Raw genomic sequence first — 24654 nt, 5'->3', positions numbered from 1 at the left:
ACTTAAAAAGAGATCCCCAGTTGCAGTCAGGTAAAGCAGGCTGGCGATTCTGGAGACATTTTGACAGTCAATTGTGAATTTTCCATCGAAACGACTTTGAAAGAATTTGAAGTTACTGCTGCAGGTTTCGTCCCCCTAACGCTCCACAATAGGGCTCGTTTCCCCTGAAACATAGATCACACTTTTAAACTGCTACTGCAAGCCTTTAAGAAGCTGCCACACCATCCGATTACCCAACTCCAAATTGGTGAGTTGCTGGTTTGCCTACCCAGTCCGCCAGCTGCCAGTTTATCATATTGGCCCCTCCCATCAGTTTATCCCACATGGGAGGGAATCCCCAGAACGCGGGTAATCTCAAGAATTATTCTTCGAAAGAAAAGGCAGGGATTTCAAGCTGGGGTCTGAGCTGCACAGAGAATGCAATTAAACTCTGGCCATCTTTACCCACTGTTGACGTAACTGGAAATAGACTTTATGGAATTAAAAGGCACAGATCTCCCACAGCAGCAGAATACTACATTGAATACCATTAACGATGAGCACAGAATGAGGTTAATTGGTTCTTTAGGCCTGTGTTGTTTTCACTGGGTTACCAATTGGTCCCGCTTCCTTCCTCGCTTACAGAAATTTCCATCCTTCAAAAAAAAAAATCACTCTTTGTTCCCCATAATATTATTTTGGGCAAGTTCTCCACCTTTTTATTGTAACTTCTCTCATGTTTCCCCTTCTTTACTTGTCCGTACATTTTAGAACTGATTAGACAGCTGCACCATCCTGATGAATATCCCAGACCAATCTGCATTGGATGCTTGGCCCCTGAACCAAGAGATCAACGTCAAACCTCCTGAAGCAAAGGCTCCCCCTCGACACTAACCTTCTTTTGTAGGGATGTGAACCTCCAGCACAGTCCCATATCGCGAAAAAATAGTCTTCAAGTCACCTTCTGAACACTGAAAAGAAAACCACACGACAGTCAGAATGGTCAGACTCGAAAGGTGGGAAGCATTTGGACAGGAGCACTTGGAAACACTGAGATGATCAATCCAGGAACACCTTCAATGCTCCTTCTGAAATAATGTGGAATCACCTCATTCCTCCAAAATCTCATGCTCAAAGCCTCTGTTCCTGCAAATGACTGTACAGCCTGCACTGGCCTCTATTTCTGTTACGTTACCACCCCATCTCCAAACTTTTTTTCCTCCTCAAAATCCATGAACCGGTTCTCATCTTGTCCAACTTGTCCAACTTGCACACAGCGCCTTGTTTGAATCACTCCATCAGGTTTAGCACTGAAACAAGCTTCACCAAATGCCACAAATAGTATTTTCTGTGACTGTGATCATGTTACATTATCCCTGCTCATCCTCAATGTAAGTCTTTGGCAAAGTTGACCACACGCCATTCTCCTTCACCAGCTCTCGTGGCACCTCCACCACATCTGTGCTGCCATGCATCCAGTCCTGGATGAAAGACAATTGCTTTCATTTAAACATAAAATATCCTGATGGGGCTTTATGGAGTGGATACCAGGATGATGTTTCGTCTTGTGGGAGAGACTAAAACCAGGGAACACAGTTTTAAAATAGGACGTCACATTTTAAAACTGCAAGAGGAGGAATTTCTTCTCTCAGAGTCTTTAGACTGTGTCCCCAGAAAGCAGAGCAAACGAGGTGACTGAATTTATTCACGGCAGAGTTAGACAGATTTTCGATTGAAAAGGGAATCGAGTTATGGGGGGAAAGCAGGAAAGTGGAGTTGGGACCACATCATGATCTTATCAAATGGCAGGGCAGGCTTGGAGGACCAAATGGCATACTTCTGCTTCTGTGTTCTGTCCTTCCCGATTCCCATTGACTTCACTGCTTACATTCACCACACACATCAATCAGCAGCAGACTTCTGACCCACAAAGTGAATCACTTGTGGAACAATCTCAAACTCATCTATCAATTAGGGCAGCACGGTAGCATAGTGGTTAGCATAATTGCTTCACAGCTCCAGGGTCCCAGGTTCGATTCCCGGCTTGGGTCACTGTCTGTGCGGAGTCTGCACGTTCTCCCCGTGTGTGCGTGGGTTTCCTCCGGGTGCTCCGGTTTCCTCCCAGAGTCCAAAGATGTGCAGGTTAGGTGGATTGGCCATGCTAAATTGTCCTTAGTGTTCAAAAATGCCCAGAGTGTTGGGTGGGGTAATTGGGTTATGGGGATAGGGTGGAGGTGTGGGCTTGGTAGGGTGCTCTTTCCAAGAGCCAGTGCAGACTCGATGGGCCAAATGGCCTCCTTCTGCACTGTAAATTCTATGATTCTATAATTCAACATCACCATTACTTGGAATTACAGGTAGCTTCATGTTGTAAATTCAGACTGGCTCGAGGATGACCCCAGAGACACTTATAGTTGCACTCCGGAAAAAAAAACTTTCATGCACAACACTACAGACGGCAGTGCCCAGTCTATGTTTGATTCACGCACAGATTTAAGGGGAGGCAGTGGTGTATTGGTATTGTCACAGGACTAGTAACCCAGAGGCCTCGGGTATTGATCTGGGGACCTGGGTTCAAATCCCACCATGAAAGATGGTGACATTTAAATTCAATTTTAAAACCTGGAATTAAAAGTCGAATAATGACCGTGAAGCCATTGCTGATGGTCCTTAAAACCCCCCAAAACCCCATCTGGTTCACTAATGGTCTTTAGGGAAGGAAATCGGTCGTTCTGAACACAGCAATCTGGTTGACTCTTAAATGCCGTCAGGGGTGGGCAATAAGTGCTGGCCCATGAACATGGCCACATCCCATGAACAAATTTTAAAAAAAGATTGTAACAGAGTACAGTCCCACAGGGAATGAGAAGAAATGTTAACATCCGGCTGTCGCATATGTGGACCCAGAATCTTGTTGAGGAACACTGAGGCAGATTATCCAATAATACAATTGATATTGAGACCATGAGTTGTTCTGTGAATGACTAGTTACCCAATACCTTAAAGCTCAGGTTTCGGACAATCAGTCTTGCTTTCCTCTGCGACTTCTTCAGTGTTTGCTGTTTAGCATTCACTTTAGGAGCTTCCTTGGGGGCTGCAAAATAAATGCAAAATTATTAACTGCTTCTGAATTAATGAAACAGGATTCATGAAAGAATGTGTTTTCCACCAGACTATGAAAGATGGGCATGTATCTACTCTTATTACCACTAGCAACATAACACCCCCAGGGCAGGTACAACAGATAGATTATAATAAAGCTCCCTCCATAGTACAGCTACAACACTGGCATCTACCCGGCAATGTGGAAAATTGCCCAGGTGTGTTCTGTACACAAGAAACAGGACAAATGCAACCCAGCCAATTACTGCCCTATCAGCCAACTCTCCATCATCAGCAAAGTGATGGAAGGAGTCATCAACAGTGCTATCAAGCGGCACTTACTCAGCAATAACCTGCTAACGGACGCTCAGTTTGGGTTCCGCCAGGGTCACTCAGCTCCTGACTTCATTACAGCCTTCGTTCAAACATGAACAAAAGAGCCAACTGCCAGAGGTGAAGTGAGAGTGACTGCCCGTGACATCAAGGCAACATTTGACCGAGTATGGCATCAACGAGCCCCAAGCTAAACTGGAGTCAATGGGAAACAGGAGGAAAACTCTCTGCTGGTTGGAGTCATACTTGTCACAAAGGAAGATGATTGTGGTGGTTGGAGGTCAATCATCTGAGCTCCAGGACATCACTGCAGGGTAGTGTCCTAGGCCCCAACCATCTTCAGCTGCTTCATCAACGGCCTCCCAGCCATCATTAGGTCGGAAGTTTAGCACAGGGCTGGTTTAGCACAGGGCTAAATCGCTGGCTTTTAAAGCAGACCCAGGCAGGCCAGCAGCACGGTTCGATTCCTGTACCAGCCTCCCCGGACAGGCGCCGGAATGTGGCGACTACGGGCTTTTCACAGTAACTTCATTTGAAGCCTACTCGTGACAATAAGCGATTTTCATTTCATTTAATTTCATTTTTCAGAAGTGGGGATGCTTGCGGATGACTGCACAATGATTAGCACCATTTGCAACTCCTCAGGTAACAAAGCAGTCCATGTCCAAATGCAGCAAGACCTGGACAATATCCAGGCTTGGGCTGACAAGTGGCAAGTTACATTCGCGCCACACAAGTGCCAGGCAATGACCATCTCCTACAAGAGACAATCTAATCACCACCCCTTGACATTCAATGGCATTACCATCGCTGAATTCCCCACAATCAACATCCTGTGGGTTGCCATTGATCAGAAACTGAACTGGACTAGTCATATTAATACTGTGGCCACCAGGGCAGGTCAAAGGCTAGGAATCTTACGGCGAGTAACTCACCTCCTGACCCCCCACCCCCCTCAAAGCCCGTCCACCATCTACGAGGCACAAATCAGGAGTGTAGTGGAAAACTCTCCACTTGCCTGGGTGAGTGCAGCTTCAAACACTCAAAAAGCTCGACACCATCCAGGGAAAATGTAGCCCACTTGATTGCTCCCCCTTCCACAAACATTCAAACCCTCCACCACCGACAAACAGTGGCAGCCATGTGTGCCATCTACACACTGCAGTAACTCACCAAGGTTCCTTAGACAGCATCTTTGAAACCCACAACCACTACCATTTAGAAGGACAAGAGCAGCAGATAATTGGAACCCCATCACCTGGCACTTCCCCTCCAAGTCACTCACCATCCTGACTTGGAAATATATCGCTGTCCCTTCACTGTCGCTGGGGAAAAATCCTGGAATGCCTTCCACATCAGCACAGTGGGGGTACCTATACCTCAAGAACTTCAGCGGTTCAAGAAGCCAACTCACCACCACCTTCTGAAAGGCAACTAGGGATGGGCAATAAATGCTGGCCTAACCAGCGACGCCCATATCCCGTAAATGAATAATAAAATAAGACAATGCACCTTAACCCCACCAGAAGGATTTCTCTCCGTGCCCGTCTTAATTTCTAAGTGGAAACCTGACATCTGTATCAAATTTAGGGGTAGTTTTGTGTAAACAACTCATTTTCTATAAGATCTGCTTGGAGACTCCTTTCTCTGGATTGCCACCTTACCGTGATGGAAAGGCTTGAACTTTCCGTTGATCCTGAGTGCAATGCTGTCGGGAGTCCCAAGCTCCTGGCAGGGTCACCAAAAACGGTAAGAGTGGAGGGGAGGAACCTGATAAAGCGGAATCCAAAACAACTCCTCAATGGCGATCAAGTGGCAGATACTTGTATGGTGTCAACAGCTGCGATGGCGGATAAAGGCTGCAGCAATAGGGAGATCCCCAGTCATCACGATTCCTTCGCCACTGGAACTGGACCTATCTATCCTCTGTCAAGGACCATGCATCTGCTGATGTGCAACAGCACACCCATTTTAAAGGAGATCCTGCACTAGGCATCTATCTAGAGGAAACCAGCACATCCACCACAGACAAGCCCTGCGGCGATCGGCGAAAGGTGACGGGGACAGAACCATAATCTGGAAGTCCCTAGATCGGACCAGCACGCAAGTGGAGTTTGATTCAGTCGTCTCGTTCTTGGAACAGGAACAGGAGAGCATTTCGGCAGCTTTCCTCACGACTGTGCAGCCCTCTTCAGGACTCACTCTGCTTAACCTGCATGGGGATAGAAAAGATGCCCCAAAAATAGTATGTTCAATTCTTAACCTGGCTGGAAAACCGCATCCAGCAGTCATCTACCTACAGTCAGAAAATCTAAATTAAACTGGATATTGGAACCTGGAATGTACAAACCCTCATGGATAAAACAATCGACTGGAATGGAGAACTGCCCTTGGTACCAGTGAATTTAGGCACTTCGGCATTGAGACCCAAAGAGCAGCTGAGGGAAGATGGTGGTGGTTATACCTTCTCCTGGAGAGGAAAACCCGAAGATTAGCCCAGGACGTATGGAATTGGTTTCGCCATCAAGAACAAACTCGTCAACTGACTTGGATTTCCCTATCGGCATCAACAAGCGTCTCATGATCCTCCGTCTACAATTTGCCAACAGCCAGCAGGCAATTGTCAGGAGTGCCTATGCCCCAACCCTTGGAAGCCAATAATGAGTTCAAAAAAGCTTCTACTCCACCCTGGACACCATACTCTACAAGTAAGGAAGATAAGATCATCCTCCTTGGGGGCCAGGATTGAAAAGGACTCCCAAATCTGGAAAGGAACCATCGGAAAGGAAGTAGTTGGGAATTGTAACGACAACGAGTGATGTTCCGGCTTGCCAAATGCAGAGACCATCAGATTGTCATCACTGACACACTGTTCCGCCAAAAAGTCAAGTTCAAGACTTCCTGGAGACATTCACGTTCAAAGCACTGGCACAAGGTCAATTTTGTCATCGTCCGGTCCAGAGATTAAAAGGATACCCTCGTCACTACAGCGATGACCAGTGCATGTGGCTGCTGGACAGACCAGCGGCTCATCCACTCCTCTATTTCCATTGAACTCCACCAGGAGCTGCGGAAGATGAAGTAACAGCTCAGATAAAAGATCAACGATGAGCGTTTTCAAGAGCCAAGCTTGCGAGCAAACCTCCGTAAGGGCCTTTCCAGTTGATTCACTCATTTTCCATTTCTTTTATTTTGCCGTTATCATTTTTGATCCATGGATGTTTAATGAACATGTACCTTTAAAGTTGAGCAGCGGAAGTGAGGAACTTAAGTTATAAAATATACACTGGGCTAAGCTTTTTAACAAGTTCTGCCCAGTGTGAGGCGGTGAGTGGTTCCTGCCTGAGTGGGGTGGTTTTCAGAGAACCAAGGAAAGGGCAGTCGGGTCCTAGACGTTCAAAAAAGAAGTTGGCAGTTTCGAGCTCTCTCCCGAAGAGCTGCATAGATGTTGTATTTCTGAACCTCCAAAGAACTTGAATGAATCTACAGTGAAAACCAATACAGCCTAAAAGCAAAAACATCGAACTGAAAGGACTTTTCAGTCCAAAGAAATTGACTGGAGGATGGTGTGTTAGAAGACAGCCATCTGAAACAAAGACTCTTATCCTTTTACTTTCATCATTATTTTACACCCCTCTTTTCATATACATATGGGTGGGGGCGAGTTAAAGAGGGGTTAACAATTAAATAATAATTAACCAGTTGCATTTGCTGCATATTTATAGTATTTGCTGCATATCTAATTATAGTTATTGTTATTAATAAAATTAATTGTGTTTAAACTAACAAACCTGGTGACTGTAATTATTGGGCAGCCAAGGGCCAAAGACTTTGGGTGTTTTTCTTTTTTTTTTTTTTAAATTTAGATTACCCAATTATTTTTTCCAATTAAGGGGCAATTTAGTGTGGCCAATCCACCTACTCTGCACATTTTTGGGTTGTGGGGGCGAAACCCACGCAGACACAGGGAGAATGTGCAAACTCCACACGGACAGTGACCCAGAGCCGGGATCGAACCTGGGACCTCAGCGCCGTGAGGCGGTTGTGCTAACCACTAGGCCACCGTGCTGCCCTTTGGGTGTTTTTCTAAGAATTATTTGATCATTCCAATTGTGTGATACAACCACAGATGAGGACATGTTTTGAGGAAATTCCCCAACACAGATGATCTTGGACTCCCACCAAGCGTGGACAAAGTCGAAGCCACCATTAAACACGAGTGGGAAAGTGCAGGAGTGGGTGGCGTTCCAGCAGAGATTTTCAAACTTGGAGGAGGAAGACATCCCTGTCATCTCCATCGGCTTTGCTGAAAATCTGGGACAGGGAAGAAATTCCTGCCGACCTCACTGGCACATTGACACAATCTTCAAGAAAAAGGAGACAAAACGGACGGAGGGAACCACCGAGGAATTTCCCTATTCTCCATTGCCGGAAAGGTCCTCCGAATCCTCACTTATCCCAGTCTCCTTCTGGAAAGCCAGTGTGGCTTCCGACCAAACTATGGAACAACGGACATGATTTTCACTGCTCGGCAAGTTCAAGGGAAGCGCCAGGAGCAACACCAACCACTCTACAAGGCCTTCGTCAATCTGACCAAGGCTTTGACTCGGTCAGTCAGGAAGTGCTATGGAAGATGCTGTCCAGACAAATTCAATAACATCCTCCAGCTCCTCCACGGCAAGATATTGGCGACAGTTCTAACCGGCAGAAATGAGTCAGAAACCTTTGAGGTCAAGAATGCAGTCAAGCAGGGATGTGTCAAGCAGAAGCAAGGATGTCTCCATCTTCATCGCCACCATCCTCCACCTTATCAAGTACAAGCTTCCCAGTGGAGTGGACGTTATGTACAGGATGGACGGGAAATATTTCAACCTCAAAAAGAAAACAACACTGACATCACTTGTGGAACATCAATATCTGGATGACATTATTTGATTTGATTCATTCTCACATGTACTGAAGTACAGTGAAAAGTATTTTTCTGCGGCCGAGGGAACGTACAGTACGTACATAGTAGACAAAAGAATAATCAACAGAGAATATTGACAAATGGTACATCGACAAACAGTGATTGGTTACAGTGTGGAACAAGGGGCCAAACAAAGAACATTGTTAGTAATTATATAAGAGGAAAATAGTTTTAGTAGGTCAGAACGCAGCCAAAAGAAAAGGCTCAGGGGGAAGAGAGCTCGCAGAGTCGCTGTGCTCCGGAGCCATCTTGAATCGCCAAATCTCCACTCTCTCAGGAGGGAATTTTCAAGCCGTGTTTGACACATTTGCGGAAGTATACCGAAGAATTGGTCTCAGCCTCAATCTCAGGAAGACTCAAATCCTTTACCAACCTGCCCCAGGGCAAGATCCAGTCTCGCCCTCCATCTATATCAGTGGTGAAGCCCTACCAAATGAGGAACATTTCCCATATCTGGGGAGCCACCTCTCCTCTAAGGCTAAGATCGATGTGGAGGTCCAACATCCTATCCATTCCACGAGCGCATGCTTTGGACGCCCAAGGACGAGAGTCTTTGACAACCGCGTCATCTGTGCTGACACCAAGAAGCTACTACAAGGCGGTCGTCCTCCCAACTCTTCTACAAGGCTCAGACGCTTGACTACAGTAGCCACCTCAAGGTCCTGGTGAGGTACCATCAGCATTGCCTGAGACGGATTCTCTACATCAGCTGGGAGGACAGGCACATTAAATGCACTTGAAGGAGCCAAGAACACCAACATTGAGGCCATGATCATCCAAAATCATCTCCGATGGGCCTTCATTTGCTTAGAATGTCAGAGCCCTGACTGCCACAGCAAATATTCTTTGCCCAACTCAAGGAAGGCTTCCAAACAACAGGAGGATAAAGGAAGCACTCCAAAGACACCCTGAGGTGCTTACCTCAAGGAATGCAACATAGATGTCAACGCCTGGGAGACCCTTGCTCAGAAGAGACCTACTTGGAAGAACCTCGTGATTGAAGGGACTCAATTCTTTGAGGATATCCAACAGGAAGAGGTGGCCCAGAAAAGGAGCCTGAGAAAGGAATACCAATGATCTTGAGTCCAAGGACCGATCCCATCTCCCGGAAACACCTGCGAAGTGTGCAGTCGAAGATTTGGTTCATCAGTCATGCCAGAATCTATGCAAGAACCATGATCAATAACACAGAATTTCTTAGGTGGACAATCGTACTCGTAGCGAGTGATCACCAGAGGTGGTTGGAGACTGACCTCAAACTCATATAGGACAATGAAACAAGAGATTCCCACACCCATGAATATAGCCCATGAAGGTCAAATAATATTGTTAAAACAAACTCCAAAAGTTGAAATTCCATTTGCTGAGAAGTTGAAATGAAAGTAGTTTCACATTAAGACAAGCAAAGTAGTTCCATGCCAGAAATTTTCTAAATTCTTTTTACCGTCATGTTGAATGAAATTTTCCCAAATGACGACATCCGAGGCCATTGCCCGAAAGTGTGTTCCAAGCTGCAAATTCTGTGGACTTGCCGTTAGCTGGCAACTGCATTCAGAAGAGCCTCATCTGAAGTAGTCGGGGCTCTGACTGGATGACCAGAGTTGTAAATTTGGACTTCACTGTCCCAAACTCCAACCTGCCAGAATAACTGGCTGAACTGAAGACCACCTGACTCCACCGGGTCACCATCTACTCTTGTCATTGTGTTTCAGCAGTGATGGAACAGCCCAGAGAGATGACCAGGCAAGACCATGAACTCAGAACAGCTGGGAGTGCAAGGCACTGTGAGGGACTAGCTTAAAGGGGTGCACATGGTATACCCTGTCCCTCTGCATTCAACTGAAGGTGTGGATTGTTGCTGGAATATAATTCCCACAGAGTCAGCTGATACCATGTCAGCAAGTGTCAACAAACTATTCAACCAAGAGGATATAACACTCGAGCGCGATCTGTTACTTGCTAGCGATCGCCCGTGCACCCTGGCACCAAGCACACGCCCTCTGCAGCAAGATAGTAAAGAGAATCAATAAATAACCATCAGGAGTAGGAACAACCGATTGCTTCCCTTCACTTCCAGAATGGCACAGGTTGAATGCAAAGTAAAACTTCCTCTACCCGAGTCCAACAAAATGCCACAGCACCATCCGCAAATGCAGAAAGTCTGGCCTAGACCTGACCGACTAATACACCCATCTCTGCACTGTTGCATTCTCCCTGACTTTAATCTCACAAAGAGCACTCACACTGACCTAGAATTTTCCAATTTCCCACGGAGACCTGAATCAAATGGATCGTTCAGTGTCACATTATAGACTGATTTGTGCTGTGGTTCCATGCTATCTAGAAAATGGATTGAGATTGACAAATATGTTTAATGTAGGTTCCTTATCATCACCAGACTCAATTGTCAAGACAGATTTGAACCCAAGTCCTACAGGTGAAAAGTCAATGCCTGACCCACTGCCTCACAGGTTACCCGCAATTTAAGATTAAAAGTCTAGACAGATCTTCCCTAACTGAGCAACAGCCCAAATGAAGGGACAGACATCCCCCTCTGCTCAGGCTACTGGAACACTCACCCTCTTTCTTTCGCAAAAGTTTCTTCTTGGCAAGAGAAGCAGAAAGTTTCTGGCCATCGTAGAATTTCACCTCTTTCAGAGCTTTCTGCGCGTCTTCTGGAAGGGAAAATGTCACGTACCCGAAACCACGACAAGTCTGACTCCCTGGGGGAAAAGAAAGGATACTTTCAGTCACTGCGCTTAGTCAGGAACTCTGCTCAAATAAATAACAGCATTGTTACGTGCAGACATCCATCTGCAGTACAATACAGTAGGAGTTGGCTGCTCCACAACCCTACTCATAACACTGCACTGCAAAGTGTAGGTGGTCAGCTTGGCTTTGTCAGTAGGACTCGCTTCTGTCAGGTTATGGGTTCAATCCCCATTCAGGACGCAAACACATCATGCTGACTGCCAATCTACTGTTAAGGAATGGGTTAAGTGACATTCCAATTAAATGTCTCATGTTAAGTATCCAATAATTGACACTGATATGTAAAACAACAGCAGCTAAACAGCTAACATCTACTGCAGGAGAGGGTGTGCTGCATTGTTACACATGTTGCCTTTTGTTTGAGACACAAATTAGAAAATTGCTGGGGGATTAATGGAGAGTTCATGGCACCCACCATTCGCAGCAAGTTTAAACCCACCCTCCAAACATACCACTTAAAAGAGCAAGGGAAGAAGAGCATGGGAACATCACTATCCACAAGTTCCTTTCCAAGTCACACACCATCCTGACTCTGCTCTATATTGCCCATCTTTTGTTTGTACTGGATCAAAACTGGCCTGGCCAACAATACTAGGGTGGCACGGTAGTTAGCACTGCTGCCTCACAGCGTCAGGGACCCGAGTTCAATTGTGTGTGGAGTTTGTACATTCCCCACATGTCTGCATGAGTTTCTTTTGGGTGCTCTGGTTTCCTCCCACAGTCTGTGCAGGTTAGGTGGATTGGCCATGCTAAATTGCCCTTTAGTGTCCAAATATTTAGGTGGGGTTACAGTGGGTGAGTCGGCCTAGGCAGGATGCTCTTTCAGAGGGTCAGTGCAGACTCAATGGGCTGAATGGCCTCCTTCTGCACTGTAAAGATTCTATGATAATACAATGATGTGGAGATGCCGATGTTGGACTGGGGTGAGCACAATAAGAAGTCTTACAACACCAGGTTAAAGTCCAACAGGTTTGTTTCAAACACTAGCTTTCGGAGCACTGCTCCTTCCTCAGGTGAATCTACAATGATAATACAAAGTGCACAAAACCACGACATGTGGAAGTCGGAAAACTGGGCAAATATTTTTATTATTGCATCTTTCACCATAAGGCAACTGCTACTTTTTGGAAGAAACACTTTGTTTTTAAATCAACCGTGTTCTTATTAATGGAGTACAGAGCTTGAGTATTGCTGGGGAGAAACAGGCCGAATATCAAAAGCTCAGAGAAAAGGAAGTGGAAGACAAAGAGAGAATAAAAGAAACTGGCAACTAACATTAAAAAAAGTTGCATGTAGGCATGCAAATAATAATAATAATAATCTTTTTAGTGTCACAAGTAGGCTTCCATTAACACTGCAATGAAGTTACTGTGAAAAGCCCCTAGTCGCCACACTATGGCATCTGTTCAGGTACGCTGAGGGAAAATTCAGAGTGTCCAATTCACCAAACAAGCATATCATTCAGGACTTGAGGGAAGAAACCGGAGCACCCGCAGGAAACCCACTCAGAAACGGGGAGAATGTACAGACGCACAGACAGTGGCCCAAGCCAGGAATTAAATCTGGGTCCCTGGAGCTGTGAAACAACAGTGCTAACCACTGTATTACTGTACCGCTTATGATCAGGTAATTTTGAAAGGGTAGCAAGAGGACATATGGGGGACAAGGAGGGGGCAAAAAGATAATCGACTTAGAGGAAGAGTATAAAAGCCATTTACTGCAGATGCTGGAATCTGAAACAAAGAGAAATGTTGGAAAATCTCAGCAGGTCTGGCAGCATCTGTAGGGAGAGAAAAGAACCAACGTTGAATCCAGATGACCCTTTGTCAAAGAGGCAGAGGACCTGGCTGAGCTAGCAAATGAGTACTTTGCATCTGGCGCTATCAAGAAAGAAGATGCTGTCTAGGTTTTAGAGAAAGAGGATTTTGAGACATTTAATGGGCTAAGAATTAAGAGACTGTATTAGAAAAGCTGACTGTATTTCAAATTAGTGAATCAGCAGGGCTGGATGGATTGCATCTGTGGATGCTGACGGAAGGGTGGCACCTATTTTTGAGCAAGCGTTTATGGCCAGTTGCTTTAACCTCATTGGCGTAAACCTTTAGAAATGATAATCCAAGACAAAACTAATGGTTACTTGGATAAATGGGGATTAATTAAAGAAAGCTAGCACAGATTTGTTAACTGTTTAACTAACTTGGTTGTAGATGTGATAACAGAGAAGGCTAATGCAGTTGCTGTGGTGTACAAGGAAGGTATTAAATGGTGTTTCTGGGGGTTGGTACTAGGGCCACTACTTGTTTTGATGTATATTAATGATCTAGACTTGGGTGCATAGTGGGTGCAAATTTCAAAATTTGCCAATGACATAAAACTCAAGTATTATGAATTGTTAAAGGAGATAATTAAAGACTTCCAAGAGAAACCATACAGATTGCTAGGTTGGGTGAATACGTGACTGATTTAATTTAATACAAAAAAATGTCACATGATGCATTTCGTAGGAAGAACGAGTAAATGCAAAATAGAGGCAATTCTAATGCGGTGCAAGAATAGGAAGACCTAGAATCCCTGCAGCACGGAAGGAGGCCATTTGACCCATTGAGTCTGCACCAACCCTTCGAAAGAGCATCTTACCTAGACCCCCACCCTATCACCATATCCCAGTACCCAACCTAACCTTTTGGACACTAAGGGGCAATTTAGCACAGCCAATTCACCGAACCTGCTCATCTTTGGACTATGGGAGGAAATCGGAGCACCGGGAGGAACCCCACAGGGAGAAAGTGAAAACTCCAAAGTCACCCAAACGCAGGTCCTTGACGCTGTGAGGCAGCAGTGCCACCCACTGTGCCACCCAAGGAGTACATGTGTACAAATCATTCAAGAAGGTTCATTGAATAAGTGGTTAAAAAGGCATATGGGATCCTTGGCTATATAAATCATAGCATAGAGTACAAAAACAAGTTAGTTAGGATACATTTTAATAAAACACTAGGTTCATCTCAACTGGAGTATTTTGTACAATGTTTGGCCCTGCATTTTAGGAAAAATGTGAAGGCTTTTGAGAGGGTGCAGAAAAGATTTACAAGAATGATGAAGCACATCAATTACGTGGATAGATAGGAGTGGCTGTAGTTGTTCTCCTTCAAGAAAAGACAGTGGAGATTTGACAGAGATGCTCAAAACCATGAGGAATCTAGGCAGAGGAAGGCAGAAAAAAAACTTGTTTTCGTCAGTCGACGGTTAAGAACCAGGGGACACCAATTGAAAGTGACTGGCAGGAGATCCACTGACACGAAGAGCAACGTTTTCCCCTGCTAACAGCGGTCAGGATCTGGGATACATTGGTTGAAGAGTGTGGTGGAGGCAAATCAAATCGTGGCTTGGGCCGGGGAGGGGGAGTTGGAACTGGCCGAGCTGCATGGGCCGAGTGCCGACACAGACAGGTACTGGCGGAACGGCCTCCTTTTCTGTGCTATATTCATTGCAGCCTGCTCGGAGATACCATTGACAATTTCGCCTCCCCCTTGATTTGGGGGGGGGACGATGGAAGTTTCTGCAACAGGCCAGCTCGAAGAGGCAGGGTGGCCTGGTCAGTGGTCTGCGGGAGGGGGCTGGGAGAACGGGACCGGACATGGAGGCGGCACAGGTCGGCCCAGCCTGAAGCATCGGGTCAGTGAGACATCACCCGGCGCAGGTGGGAGAGTCGGAAACAGCTGCTCCTCCACCACGTGTGGGGCCCCCCGCCCGCACCACACCTTTCTCCTTCACCACGAAGCAGTGTTTGACCGGCCCCAGTTGGCTGTAAATCTCCTCCAGCTGCCCGGCGGCCGCGCTTGGGGGCAGATTCCTGACGAACACCGTGTTCAAACGGCCCCGCGCCACAGGCGGCGGCAGCTCCCCTCCCGTGGGCGCGGCCATCTTTTGTGTGCTGCCGCCCAACCGCTCCGGCCGGAACAGCAGCCGCGGCCAGGGGTTCCGGCTGGAGAGAAACGTTCCCATCCCCACCTCACATGCACCTCCTCCCGCTTATCATTTTGCGAAAGATTTCTCATCATCACTTCAGATCCTCACATTTCTATTTATATTTGGCAAATCAATTTTTCCGGCACCTCACTGTGAACATTTCAATAGCAATCTACGTTTTTTTTAATTCATGGATAGGACGTGGGCTTCGCTCCTGCAGGGTCATCATTTATTGACCCCCCTCCCTCTCTCCCTCCATTTTGACTGCTGCAGACCATGTGGTGGAGTAAAACAGCCACAGTGCTGCTTTGGTGGTGACAGTTTAAAGGGCAAGATGGTTCCAAGTTAGGATGGTGCGTGCCTTGGAGGGGAACCTGCAGGCGGTGGTGTTCCCATGCATCAGCTGCCTTTGCTCTTCTACCTAGGAGAGGTTGCAGGTTTACAAAGTGCTGTCAAAGGAGCCTTGCTGCTGTGCATCATGGAGACGGTGTAGAATTAGGGTTCCAGACTCTGGCTGGAGCTGTCATCACATGGCTGCCTACCTTCAAGTGCCCCTCTCCCAGGCTCCTGCTTTTGGTCACCAGTCCTGTTGAGCACAGTCTCACAAATAGGAGAAACGTAAGGGAGGAGATGAGATAACTTACCAGCTCGTGTAATGAACCATTTTTCTTAAAATATCTTATTAAAATCTCCCGGAGTTTAGCATAATCATAGACCCCTCCCACCCCATTTACTCACTCTTCCAACTTCTTCCATCGGGCAAGAGATACAAAAGTCTGAGAACAGTGTATGGACGGATTCAAAAACAGCTTCTTTCCCACTGTTGCCAGACTCCTAAACGACCCTCTTATGGACTGACCTGATTAATAATACACTCCTGTATGCTTCACCCGATTCCAGTGTATGTATTTACATTGTGTTGCCCTATTATGTATTTTTGTTTTATTTAATTTTCATGTACTAAATGGGCCTCACGGTAGCATGGTGGTTAGCATCAATGCTTCACAGCTCCAGGGTCCCAGGTTCGATTCCCGGCTGGGTCACTGTCTGTGTGGAGTCTGCACGTCCTCCCCGTGTGTGCGTGGGTTTCCTCCGGGTGCTCCGGTTTCCTCCCACAGTCCAAAGATGTGCGGGTTAGGTGGATTGGCCATGCTAAATTGCCCGTAGTGTAAGGTTAATGGGGGGATTGTTGGGTTATGGGTATACGGGTTACATGGGTTTAAGTAGGGTGATCATTGTTCGGCGCAACATCGAGGGCCGAAGGGCCTGTTCTGTGCTGTACTGTTCTATGTTCTATCTGTTTGAGCTGCTCGCAGAAAACTACTTTTCACTGTACCTCGGTACACGTGACAATAAACAAATCCAAGATTGCTTTCAATCGTCACTGGGAGATAGACGCTGTTTCCAGTCCCAGCCAATCCGGGAGGGTTGGCAACCTTGAAACTTATTAGGCGAGATTTGGTACAAAATGAGTTACGGCTCACACCATTTATGCAAGCAAGACTCTTAATATAGTACTGGAAGATCACTGATGGGACTGCTCACAAGAGATGCTAAAGCTTAATGGAAATGATATATGACACTCATAAACACATGCTACAGAGAAACAAATATAGATTTAAAAAAGGAAGAGTAATAGAACAACTCCCTTTAGACTTACCTTTCCCTTATTAGAGTTGGCAGAGAGAGAAATAAACATTAGACACAAAAGAGAAAAGCAAGCTTCTATTATGCACCTTTCTAGTCTCAGTCATGGCTCAATGGGTCGCAGTCTCACCTTTCAGAGGGGTGTGCGTTAAAGTCACAATCCAAAGGCTTGAGCAGATCATCCAGAGTAACACTCCAAATAGAGTATTGAAGGAGTGTTGCACTGTCAGAGGTGTATTTGTGATGTATTAAACTTCAATTCCATTTCTCCTCTCAAGTAAAATATCCCATGGCATTATTCAAAGTGCAGGAGAGTTCTCCCCAGCTTTATAGCCAATATTTACCCTGAACCAACATCATTAAAACAGATTATTTGGCCCTGCTATTGTAGAAACTTGCTGTGCACAAAGTATCTGTCATATTTCCTTACAGTACCACAGTGCACTTTGTATGGCTTAATTGGCTGTGAAATGCTTTGGGATGTCCAGAATGTAAAAGCCATTATATAATTGCAAGTTATTTCCTTTTTTACAACACAAACTTGAGCAGAAAAGTTCTATTTCAGATTGGGGAGTTAATGTGATCCAGAATATCAACAGATTGTTGCAATCCCAGCTGATGTTAATAACAGACAAGTCAGATCCCAAGATGGAACCTGGCTTGCTAGATCCTAACCTTTTTTTTAAAAAAAAGATGCGGATTGCCAATTACGCAAGAATAAAACATTTATTAAACAAGAAAAGATTAAACTATAATACACTACTCCTTCACCCCAGCTATAATCTTTACAGATTCAAAGGATAACACAGATTACAAAAATATATCTTACACTCAACTCTAATGTTTCCAGTGAGCACATAGTCCATGTAAACTAATAGGCAAATGATCAGGCACACCACATTCAAAACCAATACAACGTCTGTAGATTTCTCATGAAATCCTCCCAGATGTTTGTTACACTGTGAACCAACTGCTCTCACTGGAACTCCGGCTTTCACACAAATATTTCCAAACTCCATTCTTAAAGAACATACTTTGGAATCTTGTCCCACACAAGGCGTTCTCTCAAATGCCTTCACCAAGGATTCAACCTCACATATGCCTCTGCCTGGATCACCACATGCATTCAAACTTCCATACAATCTCTCAGGTCCCCAGCCATGCCAACAGAACACAATTGCTTCACAGCCTGTATTAAGGTGCCACAAACCTCAGGACAATCTTGGATGTCTGGCTTCTCGCTAGCCAATGCCTCCCGGTCTGCACCTTAACTGGCAACCTTTCTCAGCCCCTTTCTTTAACTTCAATGAACAGTACCTTTTCAGATTCTGTTTTTTTTAATGTTTTTATTGGGGTTTTTCTTTTATAAACAATGAAACTAGAAATATACAAGTCTGTTCAAGCACATTACAGTTAAGAAAAGTCCCACATTGTAGTTACCCTCCAACACTCCATCTCCTTCCTCTCCCAACCCCCCTCCCCCTTTTATTACATAGTATGTTTTCTTTATTGGTTTGTATGGTACATAGTAGGTGTGGTGAATGTGATTCACACCGGATTATAATCTCTATATATATGTGTCTACATTGTAAATGCAGTTGCACTACCTGACCTCCAGGGGGAGTAGCTCTGGGAATGCTCGAGAGTTGTACGGGGCTTCTCCCTTGGCTCCGCCCAGGACTCCTCCCCCGGGAGCTGCTGTATAAAGATTAGTGCCACAGGGTCAGCCGGCCAGTTCACTGAAAGTTCAACGGCTAACAGGCTGGCTCTGTTGTAAATATATTAAAACCGCTATTCTAATCCTACAAGCACGTGTCCGTAGAATTGTTGGTTCCAACAGTAGGGTTGTATGGTGACACACATTCCATAGGTAATTCCCCCCCAGCGTGGGTGTGGTCAGCCTATGTACCTCTTTATTTTCTCTCCCACTCCCTCCCTCTCCCTTTTCGTTGCTGTTTGTGGTCCGTCTGTCGGCCTTTTGCTCTATTGGCTGATGGCTAGAAACAGCTCCTGGAACAGGTTGGTGAATGGCCTCCACGCCTTGTGGAAGCCCTCTTCCAACCCCTGGATAGCGAATTAGATTTTCTCCAATTGGAGAAATTCCAACAGGTCTGCAGCTTTGGGTGGTACTGCTGATCGCCAGCCGAACAGGATTCTTCGGCAGGCGATTAAAAGGCTAGGATGTCAGTCCCCTCTCCATAAAAAGCTCTGGCTGGTCCAATACCCCAAAGACTGCCACTTTTGGGCCCGGCTCCACCCTCACTCCCACAACCTTGGACATTGCCTCTGCCTTGAAGTAGGAAGTCTTACAACACCAGGTTAAAGTCAAGTTTGTTTGAAATCACTGCTCCTTCCTCAGGTGAATGAAGAGGTAGATTCCAGAAACATATATAGACAAAGTCAAAGATGCAAGACGATGCTTTGAATGCGAGCATTTGCAGGTAATTAAGTCTTTACAGATCCAGAGAGAGGGGTAATCCCAGGTTAAAAAGGTGTGAATTGTCTCAAGACAGGACAGTTGGTAGGATTTCGCAAGCCCAATGGTGGGGGGGTGAATGTAATGCAACATGAATCCAAGGTCCTGGTTGAGGCTATACTCGTGTGCGGAACTTGGTTATAAGTTTCTGCTCAGCGATTCTGCGTTGGCGCGCGTCCTGAAGGCCGTCTTGGAGAACGCTTACCCGGAGATCAGAGGCTGAATGCCCTTGACTGCTGAAGTGTTCCCCGACTGGAAGGGAACATTCCTGCCTGGCGTTTGTCGCTCAATGTCTGTTCATCCGTTGTCGCAGTGTCTGCATGATCTCGCCAATGTGCCAGGCTTCGGGACATCCTTTCCTGCAGCGTTTGAGGTAGACAACGATGGCCGAGTCGCACGAGTATGTACCGCGTACCTAGTGGGTGGTGTTCTCACGTGTAATGGTGGTACCTATGTCGATGATCTGGCACGCCTTGCAGAGATTGCCATGGCAGGGCTGTGTGGTGTCGTGTCATCAAAGTCCATATCGCAATAACAGGTTTATGCTTTGACTTGAGTGCTTTTGCAGCCAGTATGGTTTCCAGCCAGGGTTTCAAGAGGCAGTTTCTGTTCCTGGCCCCTGTGTATCTTTTCAGCCTGTTTTCAGTACCACAGTGGAAAAGTTTCTAAATGTGGTAGCGAGCGGAAATTGCTCAATGCAACAAAGCCACCATCAGTATCAAATGGCAATTGGTCCACTTAACAAAGCCACACAGGCTTCACACCGCAAATGATCGTCCCACAGCTGATTCGCCGGCGCGCACCGCCAGCTCCCCACTAACAAGAGGGAGATGCAGTTTAAACTGATCCCGCAGAGCAAACCCCACACAGCTCTAACCCTAAGCCATGCCACAATTCGGGGATGCCGGTCTGGCCAGAACGTTGTTGAGTCCAGGCAGGATACCCTGTTCCTGGGCTCAGAGGGTTAGCTACAGAGTGGTCAGTGTCACGTGGGAGGAAATGGCAGTGGCCGTCAGCTTGGGGAGCATCACCAGGAGGACTGGCACCCAGTGCCGTAAGAAGATTAACGACTTCCACCGAGCAGCACGGGTGAGTTGGCATTGGGCCCCGGACTGCCTCCTGACACTGTCCGTCAGCGAAGCCTGTACACCTTGGACCACCGCCGGCCTCCCCCTCTGGTCCCTCCCTGGCCTGATGGATGGCCAGGTCCTCGGGCTATGGGGTGGGGCCCTGAACATGGGCAATCGCCTCGAGCCTCTGTCGACGCTGCTGCTGCCTTCTTCAGTGTCCGGCTGCCTGGCCTGCCAGCAGCACAACAAGGGCAGCTTACACGGGGTCCAAGATATCATCCATCCCCTGTAATATCTGTAAGGAATTGGAGAGGGTGGGAGACAAGACAACCAGGGGTGTCTTCCACCCGGGACCCTCACCCTCTGGTCGCAGAAATGTCCCAGATACAGGGGCTCAGCCTCTGGGTGTTTGGATGTTGGCTGCTGCATCCATGGTGTTGCTTTCTTCAGATTTCAGGCACAGTGTCCAGGCCTCACGGTCATGTTTGCCTAACTCTCACATACGACATGCGTCTACTTAGAGGAATCCACTTGGGAGCTGTGAAATGCTCACTTTCCTACTACTGCCAATTCCCTATTAGCAATAGCCTTCAGCCGCACGGCTTGAGGTAGCCGCAGTGAGTGGGAGTTATGGGTGGGACAGACAGGCATGAGCTGAAGATACCCCCGTTATGGGTACACACGATCCAGGGAGTGGCATGGCAGACCCGCGAGCTTTGGGGAAACCCCCCCCAGCCCAGGGGAGTGCCCCCCCCCCCACACCAAAGGTGTCTCCCCCCCTCAATAGCAGCCCACCCTGACTGACCCACCGACCACGCCCGCCCCTCATATGGGCAGCAACCTCAGTGCTGCTCACCTCCTCGGATCCCCACAGCAGCCATTCCGCCGGCTTCTGGTGTACTGATCGGTGCCCGCATGACCACTTGCTGGGGAGCTGGTTAGATCACGAGAGGCGATTAGATGGGGGGTCGTTCCCGTTGATTGGTTTGGAGATTGGTTTAAAGTGGTGATTATTGGTTTCTTGCGGGATTCAGCTCTCACCAACGGAGACGGGCCGGTTAGATCGAAAACTGATCGGCGCCTGGCGCCTGACCCGTGATCTAACGGTCGAGCACTCGCTTACATCGCGCCCATAAATTACTTAACCTATCTCTATTTCCAAACAAGATTAAAACTGGACAAAGGTCGCGCAGAAAGAAATGACATTCATGTGAGGCATAAATATGGCTTCAAAAAATTGGGGGGAAAAAACACGATTTTCCTTGTGCCGTTTAGGATATGGAGAATATACAATGACTCAGACACTCCAATGCCTAAGGGAAGGAGATGGAGTCCATGCGACTTGAAGGAAATTAATGGAAAGGGGAAACAGCGAAAAGGTGGATCAGGCTGCAGGAAACCATTATCCGAAGTAGGCTCCATGTTTCAGGTTTTTCACTCTGCTTCAGGTCTGTGATCTCACTGTAAATGTGATGCACTCCGTGACAACTATTATGACACCTCCATCTGCTGTTGTCTCATTAATTAAGTCAATCTGGGTCGCCCGTACTGGTATGCAGTTGGTCCCAGTTGGATGTAGCCAGATCCAATCAGGAGGTCTTTGATTCCTGGTGCCTGCAATCCTTCCACGTGCGAGCCCCGGCTGCCAATTACAGCTGAAATGGAAGCCTTCCTGCAGAACCGGTCCAACAGGTGCCCGATAGAAGAGTCATAACTCAGAAAGGAAATCAGCCCGAGGATCAAGGAGGAAGGAAAGGAGTGAAGATGAATCAGTCGGCACAGTACGGAGGCAATTTCTTCACAGGCATAACACAAGCCATTGATTCTGGCACTGGATCTGCAAGACCGAGCCCTGCACAGCTTGGGGTGGAAGGTGGATCTCTACACAAGCTCCTGCGGTCCCGGGAATACAACCTCTTTGCTCAGTCCGCCGTCTTCGAAAGTGATTTTATTCAGGTACAAACAATGAGACAAGAATCTACAATATGAAACAGGCTACACGAAGCGCTTGAAGGGTCCTTGGTGAAAGGCCTTCGACCTGAAAGGGTGACTCCCACTGATGCTGTTACCCCGGCACTTTTTGTTTATATTTGACATTCCCAGCATCTTTCCAGTGTTTTCCTCTTGTGCACGGAACAAGTGTGAGGCGCCGCTCAGCGGGTAGCATTTATGTCTCAACATCGTGCGTTCAAATCCAACTGGAGCACAACATTTAAATGAAATGAAAATGAAAATAGCTTATTGTCACGAGTAGGCTTCAATTAAGTTACTGTGAAAAGCCCCTAGTCGCCACATTCCGGCGCCTGTTCGAGGAGGCTGGTACGGGAATCGAACCGTGCTGCTGGCCTGCTTGGTCTGCTTTAAAAGCCAGCGATTTAGCCAAGTGAGCTAAACCAGCCCCTTTAGGCTGATTCTCCAGTGATTCAGAGGTCCCAGTCTTTTGATTGAGATTCAAACTGTGGCCCCTCACCTGTCCTCCGGTAAACATCACACTATTCCAAATGACAACAGGAGAATTCACAATAGTTACCTTTCGTTTCTTTCGTCTCAATAGTTATCCCTCTCCCTACTTCACTAAAAACATTGGTCATTACCACATTGATGTTTCCCAAGTTATACCACAGCTTATACGTATTGATTGGGTGTAAATGTTCTGAGTTTATGCTAGGTGCTATATAAATGCAAGTTCTTCCTTTCTGTATTAATTCTAGATTGGCAATATGGTATAATAAAATTGATTACATTTTTAAACTACAGAATATGAATGGTTGGGAATCTACTGTGTTTGTTGCACAGATTCCTGTCACTTTTGGGAAACAGAGGGGGCCGAAATCACGGAACGCGATTGGAAGGAGAATAGATTGCGACGCCAAAATAAATAAATAATCGCTTATTGTCACAAGGGGCTGGTTTAGCACAGCTGGCTTGTAATGCAGAACAATGCCAGCAACGCGGGTTCAATTCCCGTACCGGCCTCCCCGAACAGGCGCCGGAATGTGGCAACTAGCGGCTTTTCACAGTAACTTCATTGAAGCCTACTTGTGACAATAAGCGATTATTTTCATTATTATTATTATTTAAGTAGATTTCAATGAAGTTACTGTGAAAAGCCCCTAGTTGCCACATTCCGGCACCTGTTCGGGGAGGCCGATACGGGAATTGAACCCCCGCCGCTGGCATTGTTCTGCATTGCAAGCCAGCTGTCTGGCCCATTGTGCTAAACCAGCTCCTAAAGCAACCACCAAAACCACGGCGGGTGCCAATTTGACACCAAATCGCAATTCTCTGTTGGCTCGACAGGGCCAAGTTCCCGCCGGTGCGGTACACTTATGCTCTTAAAAACTGTGAAACTGGCATTGTGGCTGATGAGGGAGAGAGAGGTAGGATATCGAGAGACGCAACCGTGGGCTGCTGGGCCAGACACTGGCCTGAAAGGGGGGGGGGGGGGGCAGGGTGACCCCCCCCCCCCCCCCCCCCCCTCATGGGACAGAACTGGCGCGGTCTGCAAGGAAGCCATCTTGCTGTGCACCACATTGACCACGCACCTTAGCCCCTGGTCTTTGCAGTGGCACGGGCCATATGGGTGTCCTCACCCTGCACCACACCTCACCCTCCACCATACCCCACCCCAACCGGCCGCCACCCACCAGCGGGATATCATCCAGCCCACCCAGGGTAACGGCCACTGTAGCCCCTAGGGCAGTGCCAACCAACGGTATCCCTAGCATCAGGGATGGGCACCAGGGCCAGAGGTTCGGGGATGGGGGGAGGGACATGTGGGGGCAGAGCCCGCAGTGCCAACTGCAGACAATGGCTATTGGAATTCAACCAGCAATGGTGGCCTTCCTTCTTTTCGCCGCAGCCCTGATGGTCTGGAGCTGTACGAGTTGGCGCTGCTGGCTGCAGCAGCAGAGTGTGCCGCACAGGGACAGGAGGCAGTCACCAAGATTGGAGAGCCAGCCGCCCAACAGATCGAGGAGGAGGTGCCAAGTAGGCGCCACATAGGGTCTCGCATCTGCCGACAGCACCTGTCATTCAAGGATCTGCTGGACCGGGCATGCCGAATACTCTGGCTGAGCAGGGGGACAGTGCGGCAAATCTACCAGATCATGGCACACCTGGTACTGCGGGGATATTGGGAAGGGCACCCGCTCTGGTGGCCGTCAAGGTGATGGTCGCCCTGAACTCTTACGCCACGGCGTCCTTCCAGTCGCCAAGTGGGGACCTGTCCGGAATCTCACAGACCTCGATGCACAGGTGCATCTGCGTTGACACAGAAGCCCTACATGCTCAGGCTGCTCAATACATCCATATCAAAGTGGACCGAACCCACCAGG

At 47.3% G+C, this 24654-nt stretch overlaps 2 protein-coding genes across 3 annotated transcripts in view; one reads left to right on the top strand and one right to left on the bottom strand.

Annotated features, from left to right (window-relative positions):
• rbm28 (RNA binding motif protein 28) overlaps positions 1-15111 on the bottom strand; it is a 35766-nt gene extending 20655 nt beyond the window's left edge. The window contains exons 1-4 of one of the 2 annotated variants that reach the window (XM_038811721.1): positions 14917-15111; positions 10963-11106; positions 2979-3073; positions 875-950 (exon numbers count right to left, since the gene is read on the bottom strand). In XM_038811721.1, coding sequence (XP_038667649.1) covers positions 875-950; positions 2979-3073; positions 10963-11106; positions 14917-15079 — 478 coding nt within the window. In that variant the 5' untranslated portion in view covers positions 15080-15111. The remainder of the gene's footprint in view (positions 1-874; positions 951-2978; positions 3074-10962; positions 11107-14916) is intronic. The other variant, XM_038811720.1, reaches the window with a different exon arrangement.
• A 6970-nt stretch (positions 15112-22081) lies between these two features.
• The window catches only part of LOC119973804 (protein FAM71F2-like), a 40846-nt gene continuing 38273 nt past the window's right edge, over positions 22082-24654 (top strand). The window contains exon 1 of the mRNA XM_038812227.1: positions 22082-22273. Within this exon, the coding sequence (XP_038668155.1) occupies positions 22082-22273 (192 nt within the window). The remainder of the gene's footprint in view (positions 22274-24654) is intronic.

Source organism: Scyliorhinus canicula, chromosome 11 (assembly GCF_902713615.1).
Source record: "Scyliorhinus canicula chromosome 11, sScyCan1.1, whole genome shotgun sequence".
Lineage (NCBI taxonomy): Eukaryota > Metazoa > Chordata > Chondrichthyes > Carcharhiniformes > Scyliorhinidae > Scyliorhinus > Scyliorhinus canicula.
The sequence above is the reverse complement of the archived record's forward strand: the minus strand, read 5'-3'. Positions and strand labels throughout refer to the sequence as shown.